The sequence below is a fragment of the Sorghum bicolor genome, chromosome 4, assembly GCF_000003195.3.
Source record: "Sorghum bicolor cultivar BTx623 chromosome 4, Sorghum_bicolor_NCBIv3, whole genome shotgun sequence".
NCBI classification, from domain to species: Eukaryota; Viridiplantae; Streptophyta; class Magnoliopsida; order Poales; family Poaceae; genus Sorghum; species Sorghum bicolor.
Window position 1 is genome coordinate 16,747,986 of NC_012873.2, and position 15,668 is coordinate 16,763,653.

Here is a 15,668-nt window from a genome sequence, read left to right on the forward strand (position 1 = left end):
ATTTCTTGCTGTTTTTGGGCCTATGACGAGGTACTAGCAATCTGAGGTGGCTATACTGAAGTAATTGTCTTTGTTGGTCCTGTGTATTTAATCATGGTTGTCATCAAATCGCATGATAGTGACACGCCTAATGCAACTGTTGTAGGCAAACATACCTGATGGCTAAGTGTGTCATGTCACGTGGTTCCATGGCAACCATGAACAGTTTTGATGTCTTAAGTGTTAAGTTGTTTGCCACCTAGGATGATTGCCAAAATAAACATTAAGTTGGGAACCATTAACACCTGAGGCCCTTTTACCTTATTTATGTTGCCAATGATGTCACATGGTCTTCTATTGGAGCATGATATGGATGGGGCATGGAGGATCTACGATTTGGCTCTTACCAAACCAAAGATCTTCAATGCCGCATTCATAGTTTGCTTCAGCTTTGTTAAATTTGACTAAGGCTATAGTTGTGTGCTGAGAACCAAGTGAGGCCAATGATGACAAACTGAAAAAAGAGGTGGCTGCCCTGTTTGTGTATGAATTCACTGCTATCTCATATCATTCATCACATCTACTAGAATCATCCACTGTTCAGCAACAGTTGGGTGAAACCCAAGTTGAAGGCAAACAATGGATGAACCATCAGATTCTATGAATGCCATGTGCTTCTTTATTTGAATGGTTACCTATCATACTACTCTTTTGCATCGACAGTGCAGCCATCAATGAAAATTTTATGTCAATGAACATCATATTCTAAATCTCAGAGGCCACGAATAAATATGTTTTTATCAATGATTTTGTTCTTTACTTGTGATACTTCCTATCTTACTTGTCCTTAAATACTTTTGAAGGGTGGAATGTCTTGGTACGTGGTTTACAGAGGCAGACAACCTGGGGTGTATGCCTCCTGGGCTACTTGCCATGCCCGGGTAAATGGCTTTCCAAGCAGTTGTTACAAAAGGTTCCCAATTAAAGAGGAAGTTGTTGCATCTTTGCTAGAATTCATGGGTTGTGAAGATGACAAAATAATGGTTGAGCCTGGCAAACTTGATGTTAACAAGCCAAAGCCAGCTTTGTTTGCTATGGTTGTTGTCTAGTCATGTTTGTTGTTGCTGCTCATTGGGTTCGTATTATGTCGCTATTACAGTTGCCTTTGAAGGATCATTGATGTAATCGTCTTGCCTGGCATACTTGATGTTAACAATGCCTATGATGAGAATTATTAACTGAGGCATACTTGTATTGGATTGCATGATTTCTCCCATTTGTGCATTGCCGTTCCATCTATCTTGTTCTGGTAGCAGGTTCTTTCTTGCAAACTTTTTGTTATTTAGTGACCGGGTCTTTGGTGGTTGGCTCAAAATCTTGGAATTGGGATTTGTTAAATTTTTTGGCTCCAAGTTCTGACCATTAGTAAATACGTAGTAGTGCTTTTAACTGCATGCTAAGTAGATAAAGCAAATACACACGTAATACAACAACCCTTGAGTAGCCTTTAGATTGGCTAAATTTGTTTTTGCTACTTTGAGTAGGATAAACTGGAGAACCATTACAGACATGGATTATGAATGTGATGTAAAATTCATCTTATTGAGTCTTTCTGTCATGCTGGTACTTGGTACCTGCAGGATGCTAATATAGTATCTCGGCATCAACTATTGTATAATTTTTTATTTAAATGTTCTTGCATGTATATTAGAAGGAATCAGTTAGATGATCGGTAAATGGTATTGCAGGCGAGGCAATTAGTTTGACATTTTTTTTCTTTTGTTGCTCATCAGACTGCACAAAATAATATTAATCTTCAGACGATAATTCTTTCTAGATTTGATCTAATCTTTATCGTCAAAGAAATCAGAATGTATGATCAAGATAAGGTATCAAGCATAATTCTTTCTATAACTTTTCTATTCTAGCAGCTAAGAGACTATAAGTGCAACTTCAAAATACAGCGAATAGCAACGCACATTATCAAGGTGCATGCCACTTGTGCTGCAGCTTCATCCACAAACACTGAGGCAATCGAAGGAGAGAATTGGCTGAAAAGGTGTGACCCATGTCGTGTGTGTATGTTGTAAATTTGATTTTATTTTCTTGTCTTCTACTTACATAACCTGTTTAGGTAAAGTTAATTTTTGATTTTCTGTATAGGCTTTTCATAATGCTAAGATCGATTTTAGTAGCTTTTGAGAAACAAAAGAATTTTGTAAAACCAAAGTATTTCTCCAATACTGAAAAAAATACTTTACATCCAGACAAGGTTACATGTACTACTTATTCTGAATAATGTGGCTATTGATTTGACTTTTAGTTTAGACAAAAAAAATCATAGATCGATTTGATTTTTTACTAGACAAGTATATTGTGCTGTGGACACTTTAACTTAATTTCTTGTCGGGTTACTGATATTTGATCAAATGGATCATTTGGAGCTTCTAGCTCTTTAACTTAAATTTTGATAAGTCACAGATAATTGGTCGTGGTGTCCGTCATCTCATCAAAACATTGAAGGTTGGAGGCTTTTGTTGCCTCATTCTGGCAATATGCATAGTGGAGTACCTTATAGCATAGATGAACTTTGGGCTTTGTGAGGTTTCTCTTATCACTTTTCTTGTCAGATTTAGCACTTGTAATTCAGTGTACAACATTATGATGTATATTTGATAAGAAAATATATGTTTGTCTAGCAATCTACGCATGGTTGTTTCATGACCGAATGACTACCTCGATGATCATCATTGCACAGTCATGGAGTAACCAAAATTGAGGAGAAATCAGCCATCGTCAAGGCCTTCCCTGTTGATTGCAGTTGTCGAGGACTCCATGAAGCATGATTTATTTTAGTTTTATGATTTATTCTTTTTCTAAGTATGTTCATCTAAGAATGATTTTTTTATGTCACTGTGGTGTTAGCACGGGCAGTATACTAGTTAGATTATTAGATTACTTTCAAATTTCTCAGAACCAAAGAGTTCCTAAGATGAAGTTATGCATAGAGACTGAGCAATTTGCATGCTCAAATATCACTGTATTCAATGTCTGTATTAGTTTCAAAAAAAATGTCTGTATTAAAGTTGTTAGCTATTGGATGGTCTGCAGAAACTAAGGAATTGTAACAATTGCTACGGCAAAGAAAACGACCTTTATATACGAGGCACCATTGTGCATGCCAGGCAGCCAGGGTCTGCGCTACGGTTCATCTACCATCAAATTTATTGCAATTTATGAAGGAAAACATGAGTACATCACAAAATAGAGAGCGACTATTAAAGTGTAATCTTACGAGGGTTTTACGAGTAGCAGCTGGAAGTATGACAATAATTCAAGAGCACAGAGAATACTGCTGGATACATGTGGATGGAAGACGGAAAGCAGATCGGGATACAAAAAGATACAAGACGGAATGCATTTGCATGCTCAACACTAATATTATAGATATAAGACGCATTTGTTTACTTAACACGGCACTACGCCACTTTCAAAGATACATCCCTGGAACCTGCAACAACCCATGCAAGAATTGCAAGGAAGATGCTTCTGTTGTTCACTGCGGTTCACAGATACAAGAACATAGCATAATAAAAAAAACCATAAAGACAGACACTGGCACCAGATGTAGGAGCTGTTTTTTAACCCATAAAACAACTTATCGTTACTGTTGTTGGATCCCATGATGGGCCAGTGAACACTTCATTAGAAGAATGTCCCTTCTGGAGGCTGCACTAACTTTCGATTCTGTGAGGCAGCCATCTCTTTCTTGAGCTGGGTTAGGATGTTCTCCATCGTGTAGTCCCGCTGCCAGTTTGCTAGCAAACCAAACTTCTTTGGATCAACCTACATGGATGCACCGATAGTTAAATAAGTTGTGTGAATCCCCTTGTGCATGCTCAGTTGCTCATACAGGCATGACAGAGACAGAGAAGAGCAAGGCAGTGATTACCACTCCTGTCTCGTGATTAACACATGTCATGTTGATTCTTGAGTGGAATCTGACAGATGGTGGCTTCTCAGGATAGTCCTTGTCACAAAACAACTTAAGCTGGTAGATGCGACCCTCATGTACAGTCTGACAAGAGAAACATTGCAGAAAGTGGACATTAATTAGATAGCCAAGAGAAGTAACTCTAAGTAAATTGTAAAAGACTCTGTGCTGTTGTTAGAGAAGGGCGCCAGATGGTTGAATATTCAATGATTTGCTACATACCCCAAGCAGTTTTCTTGCAATGTGATGTAAAAAATGGGATGTCCACAAATTTATTTATTCATATCTCAGGAGAAAGAATCATCATGGTTAATCATATACTAATGCATTAATCTACAATCACTGTTGTCACCATCCTTTTCTCCATGCTATTAGAGATTGAACAGCCATGGTTGGTTGAAACAATTTAATTAGACATTGTATAGACAAAAATTAAGGTGCATGCAGGTGTTGCAGCACAGTAGTAGTAGTTGCCAGTTGAGCATGTCCATATCTTATTAAAAGAAAGGCACATGAAAGCTCAAGAGGATGAGATTGTGCTCACATTGTGAGGGCCAATGATGGTACCAGTCCATGACCGCATATAGATGTCATCTGCATCATCCATTCCATAGCTCACTGTCCCATCACCAATGCCCTTCTCTCCACGCTCAAGCTCTTCTAATAGCCTGAAGTTCCGAGGAACTGCGTTTTTTACAATTTGTCAGTTACGCAATCAGGTAATGTAATGAATTCTACCAGTAATCTACTAAATCAATCTTATATGTCATAAAAACAGGAAGTGAGCCTAACTCAGTTTGGTGACAGATATGGGCGCGCACCCCACTACCCAAGTTCAAGTCTTCTTTTTGCACAAATTTGGGTGTCTATATCTTAATATTTACAATGCACCTAGTTCCTCCTATATTGATTTAGATTACTGTAAGGCCTTTTTTACATAAAGCAGCAAACAACCCTGTAGAAAAGCATTGAACTAAAGTAGAATAAGGACATTGGCAAACATAAGGAAGAACAATATGACTGACACTCAACCTATATGCAGACACAAAAAATAGCCAAAAAGGGGGATTAGTAGTCTTAGAATAGATAATATGTGCATATCTTGCACGCATCATTCTTCGTGCAAATCAGTCTGCGTAGTTTTAATTGAATGAGTGACCTCAAAAATGAAACAAAAAAGAAATATTACTGCTCATCTTTGGGTTGTATGGAAACATTTTATTCCTCAAAAAGAAAATACAGAGTCCAGGCAAAACCATCATCTGGTATGTATTGCAAGGTAAAAAGGAACAAAAGAAGCATTAGTGGCACTAGTTATCTCCTATTCATCCCTTGCTCTCGTTTTACATGCACATGAGCTTTAAGAAAAGTGAGCTCCATTTTGAATAGAACAACCCTGTAGTAAACGAAAAATAATACTGGCTGATGAAAGCACCATGGCAGCACAAGGATGACAAATAGATCCACTGTCAGCCTTCATGCAAAAACTCAACCAAGCAAAAATTATATCCATACTGTCATTTTCATGATCAAGAGAATGCATTGCTTCTTTAATTTCTCGCAAACTCAAATGTCCAATTGCACTGCTACCACAATACCTAACCCCAAATCATTTATTCATGACATATGAACTTCAATTTATTATAACTAAAGTATACCAGATACGGACTTGCACAACTGAGAAAAGAATCAGGAAACCAGAGCATTGGGTGCAAAAGGAAACACAATCAAGAAGCCAGAGCATTGGATGCAAAAGGAAACACAATCAGGAAACCAGAGCATTGGATGCAAAAGGAAACACTTAGTAGTGCCAAACGCACCCGCTCGATTCCCCTCGAAATGCTTAAAAAATTAATTGAATCCAATCAATCAGATATTCCTAGCAAAATCAACACCAGTTCTGAACCAGTACAAAGCATTCATAGGGCTGTCAATCTTGCGTGCAAGTAGGACCGGCCGATTCTCTAGCAATCAGTCAAACCCAGCAGGAATAGTAACGCATCTAGGTTATCCGCGATACAGTATCCAATAGAACAATCCGTCCAACCTAACCCGAACAATAGCACCACACATGCATTCCTCTCCAGCCATAGTCGAATCGTATCACCCAGGGCGCAGATCGGGGCACGCCCGTCCCGCGCAAGGTAGACCAAAGACCGGATCGGATCGGGAGATGAGATCCACGGCAGAAGGGGAAAAAAAAAAAGTGGGTCAGGTTACTTTACCGACGACGCTCGATCCGGCGCCGGAGCTTCCCAGCGTCATCGCCGGTGGATGGATCGGCCGGGCAACGGGAGGGAGGGAGGGAGGGAGAGGGTTTGGGGGTTTCGCCCTCGGGCAGGATGAAGAGGCAGGAAAAAGCAGCGGCTGCGGCTGCGCACAAAGCAAAGGCTGGAGACCGAGCGAGGGCGACACGGTTGTTCGCTCTGATTCCTCTTGTTGGGCTTCAGGTTTTGTTTTTATCAAAAGGAAGAAGTCCACTTTACGCCCCTCAACTTTCCCAAAAGTCTGATTTTCATCCCTGAACTTCAAAACCAGGTAAAATACATCCCTCAATTTTTGAAACCATGCATATTACGTCCCTGACATGGCTATGAGCGGTTTTGAAGGCAGTTTTGTCTTTTTTATTTTTATTTATTTTGGCTGAATATTTGTAAAATTATAGTAAATCACATAAAATTCATAAAATAGTAAATCTGATTTTGTTGGACTCCAGATAAGTAGATCTACATAGTGAACATATAATGTAGTATGCTTTAGTACAAAATTTTTATTGTAGCTTTAGATCTGTGTTTTTCTATAATTAATTAGAATAATTCATAGCTATAGTTTGTGTGGTCTAATTGTGGTGATTTTTTATGTTAGACTAATTATTATATGTTTAAACTATGGTAAAAATTTCATACTCATTAGATCATGTATAACTTAGTTATAGATTTATTATAATTTAACAAGCATAAACCTAAATAAATCTATAACTAAGTAATACGTGATTCAATGAGTATAAAATTTTTACTATAACTCAAACATAGAATAATTAGCTCACCATATAAATTTCATCACAATTGGACCATAGAAAATGTAGCTATAATTAGTCTAATTAATTACAGAAAAACATAGATCTAAAGATGCATCAAAAAAATTTGTACTAGAACATACTATATTATATATTCAATATGTAGATCTACTGATCTAAAGTCCAACAAAATTGAGTTTTTAATTTTATGATTTTTATATGATTTATTGTGATTTTTCAAAATATTCAGCCAAAATAAATAAAAAGAAAAAGGTAAAACCGCTTTCAAAACCAGGTCAAGGATGTAATGTGCACAGTTTAAAAGTTGAGGGATGTATTTTGTCCGGTTTTAAAGTTCAGGGACGAAAATCAGACTTTCGCGAAAGTTGAGGGACGTAAAGTAGACTTTTTTCTTATCAAAATCACGGACGGGGCGGCTGATGTTGTCATAACATTTTTTTATTTATATATTCTTTTCTCACTCGAAGAATATATGCCACATTTCAGCAGTGAACAATTCGCCCCCAAATGAAAAACAGCGACGGATCAAATTCATGTTCTTCATCTCTTGGCTCAAATTCATCCTCTGTGTTGACCGGCAAATATGACCGGGGAGCGAGTTAGAAGATGAAACAAGAAAAACACATACAAAGATCAAAAAAATGGCTCGTCTCATAATTTTTTGCAGAAATAGGCTTAGCCAGCTTAAGATAGTATTTCGTACTTTTTTAAATGTATAATGAACTTTATCATTGTGTTCCTTTCGTTGAGACAATAAAAAAACATATATAGATCATCCAATTTGCGTTTCGTATGAATTTCTAGGGGGCTGAATCATCAGGTTTCAAAAGTTAGATTTTTTTTTCCAAAGTGAAGAATGGATTACACCTTTGCATTCTACTCGTCGAGGTAATAAAAAAACATATATAAGTTGTCTCATTTAGAGTCTCAACAGAGAAATTACGGCTTCCAGAAGATTTTTTTTTTATATGACCTAAAAAACCTAGCTTAGCTAAGGCCTTGTTTAGTTCACCCTAAAAACCAAAAACTTTTCAAGATTTTCCTATCACATCGAATCTTACGACATATATATGAAGTATTAAATATAAACAAAAACAAAAACTAATTATACATTTTATCTGTAAATCACGAGATGAATCTTTTGAGCCTAATTAGTTTATGATTGGACAATGTTTGTCAAATAAAAACAAAAATGCTACAGTACCGAAATCCAAAATCTTTTCGGGACTAAACAAGACCTTAGTTGAGGAAATAAAAAGTTTTTAGGTATCGTAACACTTTCATTTTTATTTGACAAATGTTTTTCAATCATGGACTAACTAGGCTCAAAAGATTCGTCTCGCAAATTACTGACAAACTGTGTAATTAGTTATTTTTTATTTATATTTAATGTTCCATGCATGTGCCCTAAGATTCGATGTGATGGAAAATCTTAAAAAGTTTTTGGGTTTTAGATGTAAAAAAACAAGGCCTGATTTTTCCATACTGAGATTTTCTTGTTGTAAACCAATCTGATCTCATGAGAAACTTCCAAATTACGTGTGGAATAAAATTTTAACTAGATTTTTCTGTGACGAAAGAAGAATTATATTAGATAATAGCTCGCTACATAAATACGTTACAAGCACTCTGAATTACACAAAGTCATTTAAATTATACCTAAGTTGTGAATAGCATCAGATCTCAAAACCAAACCTGTACGACCTGCTTATGTGGTAGGCCCTAGAACTGTCCTGAACAGCTTTGTGGTATGGATGACCGCACAGGCAAACACTGGGCAAAAGCCCTGAGAACAGATGCCCAACGAACGACGGCCAACATTTGTGTAAGCAGAGTTGAGAAACTTCATCTTTCTATTATTTTTTTTCTTCTTCTTTCTACCATCGTAGAATGAGAAAGACCGATCTGAAACTTATTTTCCCTAGTCCTTCATCGTGGCTAGATCTAACTACGATAAAATGGAAAAGAGACTCGAGAAAATTATTCGATGGCGACGACATCATCTCCGTCTTGATGTTGTCGTCTGGAAATAAAAGTCTCCATGTCGTCAAATCGATGAGGATGCAGATGTCGTAATTGTTGCCTGCATCTTCATCAGAGCCGCCATGGAGAAAATGATTTCACTCTACCATCTCACCATCACCGAGAAGAGGAGGAGAAATTAAATCTCCAAAACTAAAAACTTGGCATGAAGAGACTCTAACTCTAAATGCTCGATCTAGTGGAAAAACTTATTAAAAATGATGGATCCCACTCCCTCCGGCCTCCGGTGATTATCACCGGAGGGGAGGGAGGGGGACTAACGGTAATTGAGGTAGGAGCGACGGCGGCAGCGACGGCGCGAGCCCTATTCATCGACGGTGTTATGGTGAGCCGTGACAAATTTTTAACTAGATTAAGATCACCCCCTCTATTTATATAAGAGAATCATCACTAATTATCATCAAAAACACATATCTACCTTACTTTTTTATCACTAAACCCTAGTTATTCTAACCACTTGTACAAACATGTCTCTCAACAAGATTTGTTGATGTTTTAGATGGTCGTGCTGGTTATAGGACAATATCATTGTGTGCCTCCTCGATGGGTCTTCCCGAGAGCTATTCATGGGTTTTTCAGTTGAACAAGCATGAATCTCCCTGCTTTTGGGACCTCTTTCCCCTGCGTATTTAAGCCATGTGTGGCCTTAGGCGATCTAACCCCTACCAGTGTGTGACCTAAATTAGTCTCAACACAGCTTTTGGTGACTTCATGGGAATGAAGCAAAACAGATCTACTAAGATGGTTGGCAACTTCATGCGAATTGTGGGGGTATAAACTCCTATAGCCTCATAGCTAGACATGAGCCGCACAATCGGAGGTACCCCAGCACAAAAGATAAAGACGTGTTGCGCATGACGCTGGTCGACGTGTACTGCAAGGCTACAAGAAGATATTGTACCAAATAAAATATTTTACTTGTAACTTTGTCCCTTCACAGTATATAAGGAGGGGCAGGGGTCTCTTAGAGGATAGGTCATACATATCTCATTACATCTCGTATCATCAATATAGTCAGACGCAAGACATAAGTATTACGCCCTAACGATGACCGAACCTGGATAAAATCTTTGTCTTTGTCTTGCGTCACCATCTAGTTTGTAGCTTGCGCACCTGTCTGCCGACAATCTACTACCTTAGGCATACCCCTAGGTAGACCGCTGATCATATTTCATCGATAGTGGCACACCAGGTAGAGGGTGTGCATACAGCTTCCCAGGCGAATTAGATGGTCATCATCTCTAACTTTGGGGCCGTGGCGGACGGCATCACGTTCATCGTCGACCAAATCACCTCGACCACTGGCTTCAATAGCTTCGCAACCACGACCATGGAGGAGGCGCAGATCTGATCTGCGGCGATCACTTCTACACCGGCATCGGCTACGACTTCGACTACTCCAGCAATATCTCCGACCACGCTGACAACGCATCGCTCGCTTTCCTGCTACAAAGGGAGGTAGATCGATAACACCAACCTACTCGAGGCTATCGACTAAGTTGCTTGGCCTACTTGCTCTGACCACCTGTCGTATTGTAATAATAATCACCGTGAAAAATGGCGCTACGACAATCGTGATCACTGTCATGACCACACGTCGAAAAAGCTCGAGAGCCACACAAATTTGTTGAGATTTTCATCCAAAGAAAAGTGAATTTTTAATCTTTTATTTATTTTTGGCATAATGTTCTCTATAATGTCCTTGACATGATTATCCTTCAAATAACTTTTGCTTAATGGTTAGTCGACTAGTTTTTTCTCCTACTCGAGTTTTCTAGAGTTGGCGATGTCTCGAACTCCTCCCTATATGTGCACGAGATCCGCTCTCTGCGTTCCGAGTGGTCGGTAGTAGCTCTCTGGCGAGACTGGCAATCTGAAAGGACCTGATTGGCCTAGAGGGGGGTGAATAGGCCTCTTAACAAAACCTGAAACTCACAAACTTGAATTTGTGGAAGTTAGATACCTGACCGGAAGTTCTGGTAGTCTGGATCGAAAGTTCCGGTCGGCACGACCAGAACTTTCAGTGCAGACTCACTGGACTTCTGATTCCCTAAAAGTGCTACAAAATCAGAGAAAAGCAAGTTTGGATTTCAAATCTATTGTTACCACACCCTCCTAAAGGTTGTTGGAGTTGAGGTTGAGCTCCTCAAGATTTGATTCTACACCAAATTGTAGAACTAAGCCACCCACCTATGAAATAGGAAGTATAGAGGAAGAACAACAAGAACACAGTGCACAAAGGGTGGTCGAAGCCACCGCCACAGCAAGACAAATGATTTTTACCGAGGTTCGGCAATCTCCACTAAGGACTACGTCCTCGTTGTTGAGGTGACCACTAAGGTCTGACCACAAAGGTCTCCTCCCTCAAGTAACCACAAAGGTCAACTTGAGATATCCACTAAGAATCAAGAGGTAATACAAACACTTTGGGGTGCCCTCACAAGTAAGTCAACACGAGCAACCACAAAGAACACCTAGCCGGCTAGGGTTCGAAGAACCCAAGAGTAATAGACACAAACCAAGCCGACAAGTTGGGAAAACCAAGTGCTCAAGTTGTAGATCGATGCTCCCACTCTCTAATCTCACTTCCCTAGCTCAAACAATCAAAGATTGAGGCTTGGAGGCAAAGGGTGAGAGAGAGAGTAGGTGAGTCACAGCTTGGAGAGAGTAAGAAGGTAGAGATTAAGTATTTTATGTTTGGGAAACAGTTAGAAATGGTGTCGAGTGGTATATATAGTAAGGTACCAGAAGTTCCGGTACCAGGGACCAGAACTTTCGGTCCTCCCAGATCTAACGATTAAGAAGGCTTGGTCCTACTAGGACTTCTGATTAGGAACCGAAAGCGAATCGATGCACGCGAGGTCATGCGAGCAAAAACTATCGCTGACTTCTGGTGGAGGACCGGAACTTCTGGTCGGACAACGAAAGTGATTAAAGCGACACGAGGCAACCCGCAGATTTTTCACTGCGTGGACATTTGGTCCCGAACCAGAACTTCTGGTCCGTATCGGGACTTCCGGTCAGTCACCAGAAGTGATTTCTGAAACACGGGCGCGCCTCCCCGGACCTAACTGGAACTTCTGGTCAGGCATTCTCAGCTAAAAGACTAACAACGAGAGCACTCTTTATCCCCAGTTTGCCAACTAGTTTTGTGTCCCTTTTGATAGTGCGGCGTTTCCTATTACCCAAACAAAGATGAAAAGATGTTGAAGTCCTTGAGTTCAAACAACTTTTATCCATCAAAGTTTAGGATGTTATTGGTCACCGGATGTGTTCATTCAATTCCATCAATGGACTAATACCTTTAGATTGCACTTGACAAACAGATTAGTCCCTAAGTTGATTGTCATTAATTATCCAAAACCCACATTAGGGGTGAATGTACTTACACAATCCTACGCTTGCCTAGGCCCTGCGCCTCATGCTCTAGATTGTTGGTCAGACCAGAGCTGGTGTAAGCTCTAGGATAAATTAACTACTCATGCTAACTTTAATATAATAAAAAAGCTAGAATCTTATATCAATGCTGAATTTTTTCTCTAGAGTTTATTTGTACATCATATACTACATATTCTCCATATTTATTCTTTAGAGCTTGGCTCAGTCAACAAGCTATGCTTGGGGGCTCGTTGATTATTTCCTACGCTCTACTCGGGAACTGCTCCGACCATCCAGCACGTTTACGTTCTCCACCACGCTCGAGAACTCATTGATCATTTCCTATGTTGTGCTCGGGGACTGCCCGATCACTAAACACGTTTACATTTCTAACCACGCCTGGGGACTCATCGACCACTCCTTGTACTGTGCTCACGGACTACTCCGATCACTCTCTAATCACAGCTTAGGGACCACTATTCTCAGTTACATATGAATTAGACGTATACAACTAAGGAGTGATTTTAATTTTTGAGACCTTGCTATAAGACTCATACTTCGTTTTCCAGCAAGCTCGAGGACTACATCAGTACGATACACCTGGCGATGCATCTCAGTATTATAATTTCTAAGCAACCTTTTTAGATCCTGGCATCATGTGCCTATGTCACCTACTACCAAGCTCAGGACTAAGTGGACACACTTCACATTATGGTGAATATGCTTGTTTTTTAACCCTATATTTTTCAGAAAAGTAAAGTGCACACTTCATGAGGAAAAAATCTTTTTCTCAAGAGCACCATGTATTCTTCGGACAACTTGCTTCTTCGATATTAACGGTGGTCGACTGTCATCTAAACTAGTTGGAACACTGTCATAACTGCTTGGGCAACGTTCCTACTGGTCGGAGGCATCAAGAACCCAAATCTCACTGGTCGAAGAAGATTAAGATGTCGTATCGTATCACAATATATGGAGCTCGGGGACTAGCTGTAGGGGTATAAACTTCTATAGCCTCATGGCTAGACATGGGCCGCACCATCGGAGGTGGCCCAACCCAAAAGAGAAGACGTGCTGCGCACGACGCTGGTCGACGTGCACTGCAAGGCTACAAGAAGATATTGTACCAAATAGGATACTTTACTTGTAACTCTATCCCTTCATAGTATATAAGGAGGGGCATGAGTCCCTTAGAGGACAGGCCATACACATCTCATTACATCTCATATCATGAATACAATCAGACGCAGAACGTATGTGTTATGCCCTCACGGCGGCCGAACCTGGATAAAATCCTTGTCTTTGTCTTGCGTCATCATCTAGTTTGTAGCTTGCGCACCTGTCTGCCAACAATCTACTATCTTGAGCATACCCCTAGGTAGACTGCCGACCATATTTTGTCGACAGGAATGAAGCAAAATAGATCAAGTAAGATGGCTGATAGAGAGCCTTTAGTCGATCAACCTTTTGAGGAGGGTTCGTAAGATGCTAGAGGAGAGGGTGAAGGCATGAGTTGCTACCGACATGGAGGATGCCCTGGCATGCTTCGGATGGACAGCAAGGAACTGTCAAGAAGATCAAAGATATCAACTTCAATCATCTTCCTACTACATATACATCTGATGTAAAAACAAATCAATCTCTCTTGATCTATTATTACGCATGATGAATTTGCTAAGATGATTCATAAGTTTTTTTAAATCTCTATAATTGATAATTTATAAATTAAACAAACTCATGGATATCTACAAGAAAAGGGAGGAAAAGAAGTCTGAATTTTCTGTTTTCTTCTCATGATGATTTTGTTTGTCTTGGTTGCTAGTCAATCTCAATATAGGATGCCGTTTAGCTTTGCGCAAGAGACCGACAAACTATGCATCGGCTAGCCAACCGAATTTGGCCTATTCAGCATCTAGAACTGATAGTGCCAAATTTGGGGGGGGGGGTTGGTGGTGGTGTGGTATAAGAGCATCCCCAACCGTTTTGCATCATTGGTTTGGCAAATGAGGGAGTTTGCCAAGTCTTAAAAAAATATGGCAAAGGTGAAAAGAGGCAATCTCCAATGGTTTGGCATTAATCACTTCGCGCCAATTTTCCAATGCCAAGTGTGAACAGGTTGGCATATATGCCAATCCTTCCTCTCTTTTTGCCAAGTTAACAAAATTGCAAAGTCTAAATGCCAAACCGTTGGATAAGTGTTTTTAAGACTTTTTGGCAAATACACGAATGCAAAGCTTATTTGCAAAACGGTTGGGATGCTCTAAGAGCATCTCCAAGGGAGTTTGCAAATAAATTTTGCATTTGGTGTTGTTTGCAAAGTCCCAAACACATTTGCAAAGTCTAAAAGTAGTCCAACTCCAAGGGACTTTGTATTTAGGACTTGGCAAACCGCACCTCCGAATTTTTTTTTCACCGATCGCGCCCGCGCGTTTTTTTCCCTTCGCGCCATTTTGACGTACGTCGTGCGTGCCAGTCGCCGCCCAGGCCAGGTCGCCGCCCAACCCAGGCCGCGTTCGTCGTTCGTCGCCGTCGTCGTTCGCGTCAGTTCGGCTCCGTCCACCTGGAGGGACGGCGGGCATGCGCGGCAGCTGGAGGGCGGGCGCGCGCGGTAGGGAGGGCGGACGCGCGCGGCAGGGAGGGCGGACGTGCGTAGAGAAATCGCGCGGGGTGGGGGGCTGGGGGAACGAAGTCCGGCGTGGAAGGCCGAAATTGTAGATGCAAAGTGGTGGAAAGATTTGTATATATGCAAAGCCTCAACCTCTATTTGCAAAGTTAACCAAATTGCAAACCTTATTTGCAAAACCATTGGAGGAGTATTTTCTACTCTTTTTTGCAAATAGGGCAATGCAAAGTTTGTTTGCAAAGCCCTTGGAGATGCTCTAACTTTACCCATGGATATCTTTGGGCAGCCATCGATTTCTACCACACGAGCCAATAGTTATGTATACTAACCAATATGTGATATTGATAATAATGAAAACAAATCAAACTTGTTGTTAGCTCATTGGCTGTTTAGAGCATCTCTACTAGTTTTTCAATAATGTAAAAGATGGTTGAAAAGTACTCAATCCATCCTAAATTATAAGACGTTTGATTTTTTTGACACCAAGTTTGACCACGTATCTTATTCAAAAATTTGTACAAAATATTACTTTTGTTATGCTTGGTTTATTAATAAATGTTCTACAAGAATGGCTTAACTTTGAATATGTTTGCACAAATTTTTTGAATAAGATA

At 40.0% G+C, this 15,668-nt stretch overlaps 1 protein-coding gene across 1 annotated transcript; it reads right to left on the reverse strand.

The window, feature by feature from the left end:
* LOC8081633 (ubiquitin-conjugating enzyme E2 variant 1C) lies at window positions 3,382-6,407 on the reverse strand. The gene is made up of 4 exons (XM_002453678.2): window positions 6,199-6,407; window positions 4,518-4,657; window positions 3,932-4,057; window positions 3,382-3,825 (listed from the first exon to the last, which is right to left on the reverse strand). The coding sequence occupies exons 1-4, from the start codon at window positions 6,236-6,238 to the stop codon at window positions 3,685-3,687; spliced, it is 447 nt and encodes a 148-aa protein (XP_002453723.1). The 5' UTR covers window positions 6,239-6,407; the 3' UTR covers window positions 3,382-3,684.

What these genes read in the sequence shown, in the direction of transcription:
- LOC8081633 (XM_002453678.2), bottom strand. Translation starts at nt 6,238, where the DNA reads ATGACGCTGGGAAGCTCCGGCGCCGGATCGAGCGTCGTCG. An exon ending in CGCCGGATCGAGCGTCGTCG is followed by an intron (nt 4,658 to 6,198) that starts GTAAAGTAACCT and finishes TAAAAAACGCAG; the next exon opens with TTCCTCGGAACTTCAGGCTA. An exon ending in CCATCATTGGCCCTCACAAT is followed by an intron (nt 4,058 to 4,517) that starts GTGAGCACAATC and finishes TTCTCTTGTCAG; the next exon opens with ACTGTACATGAGGGTCGCAT.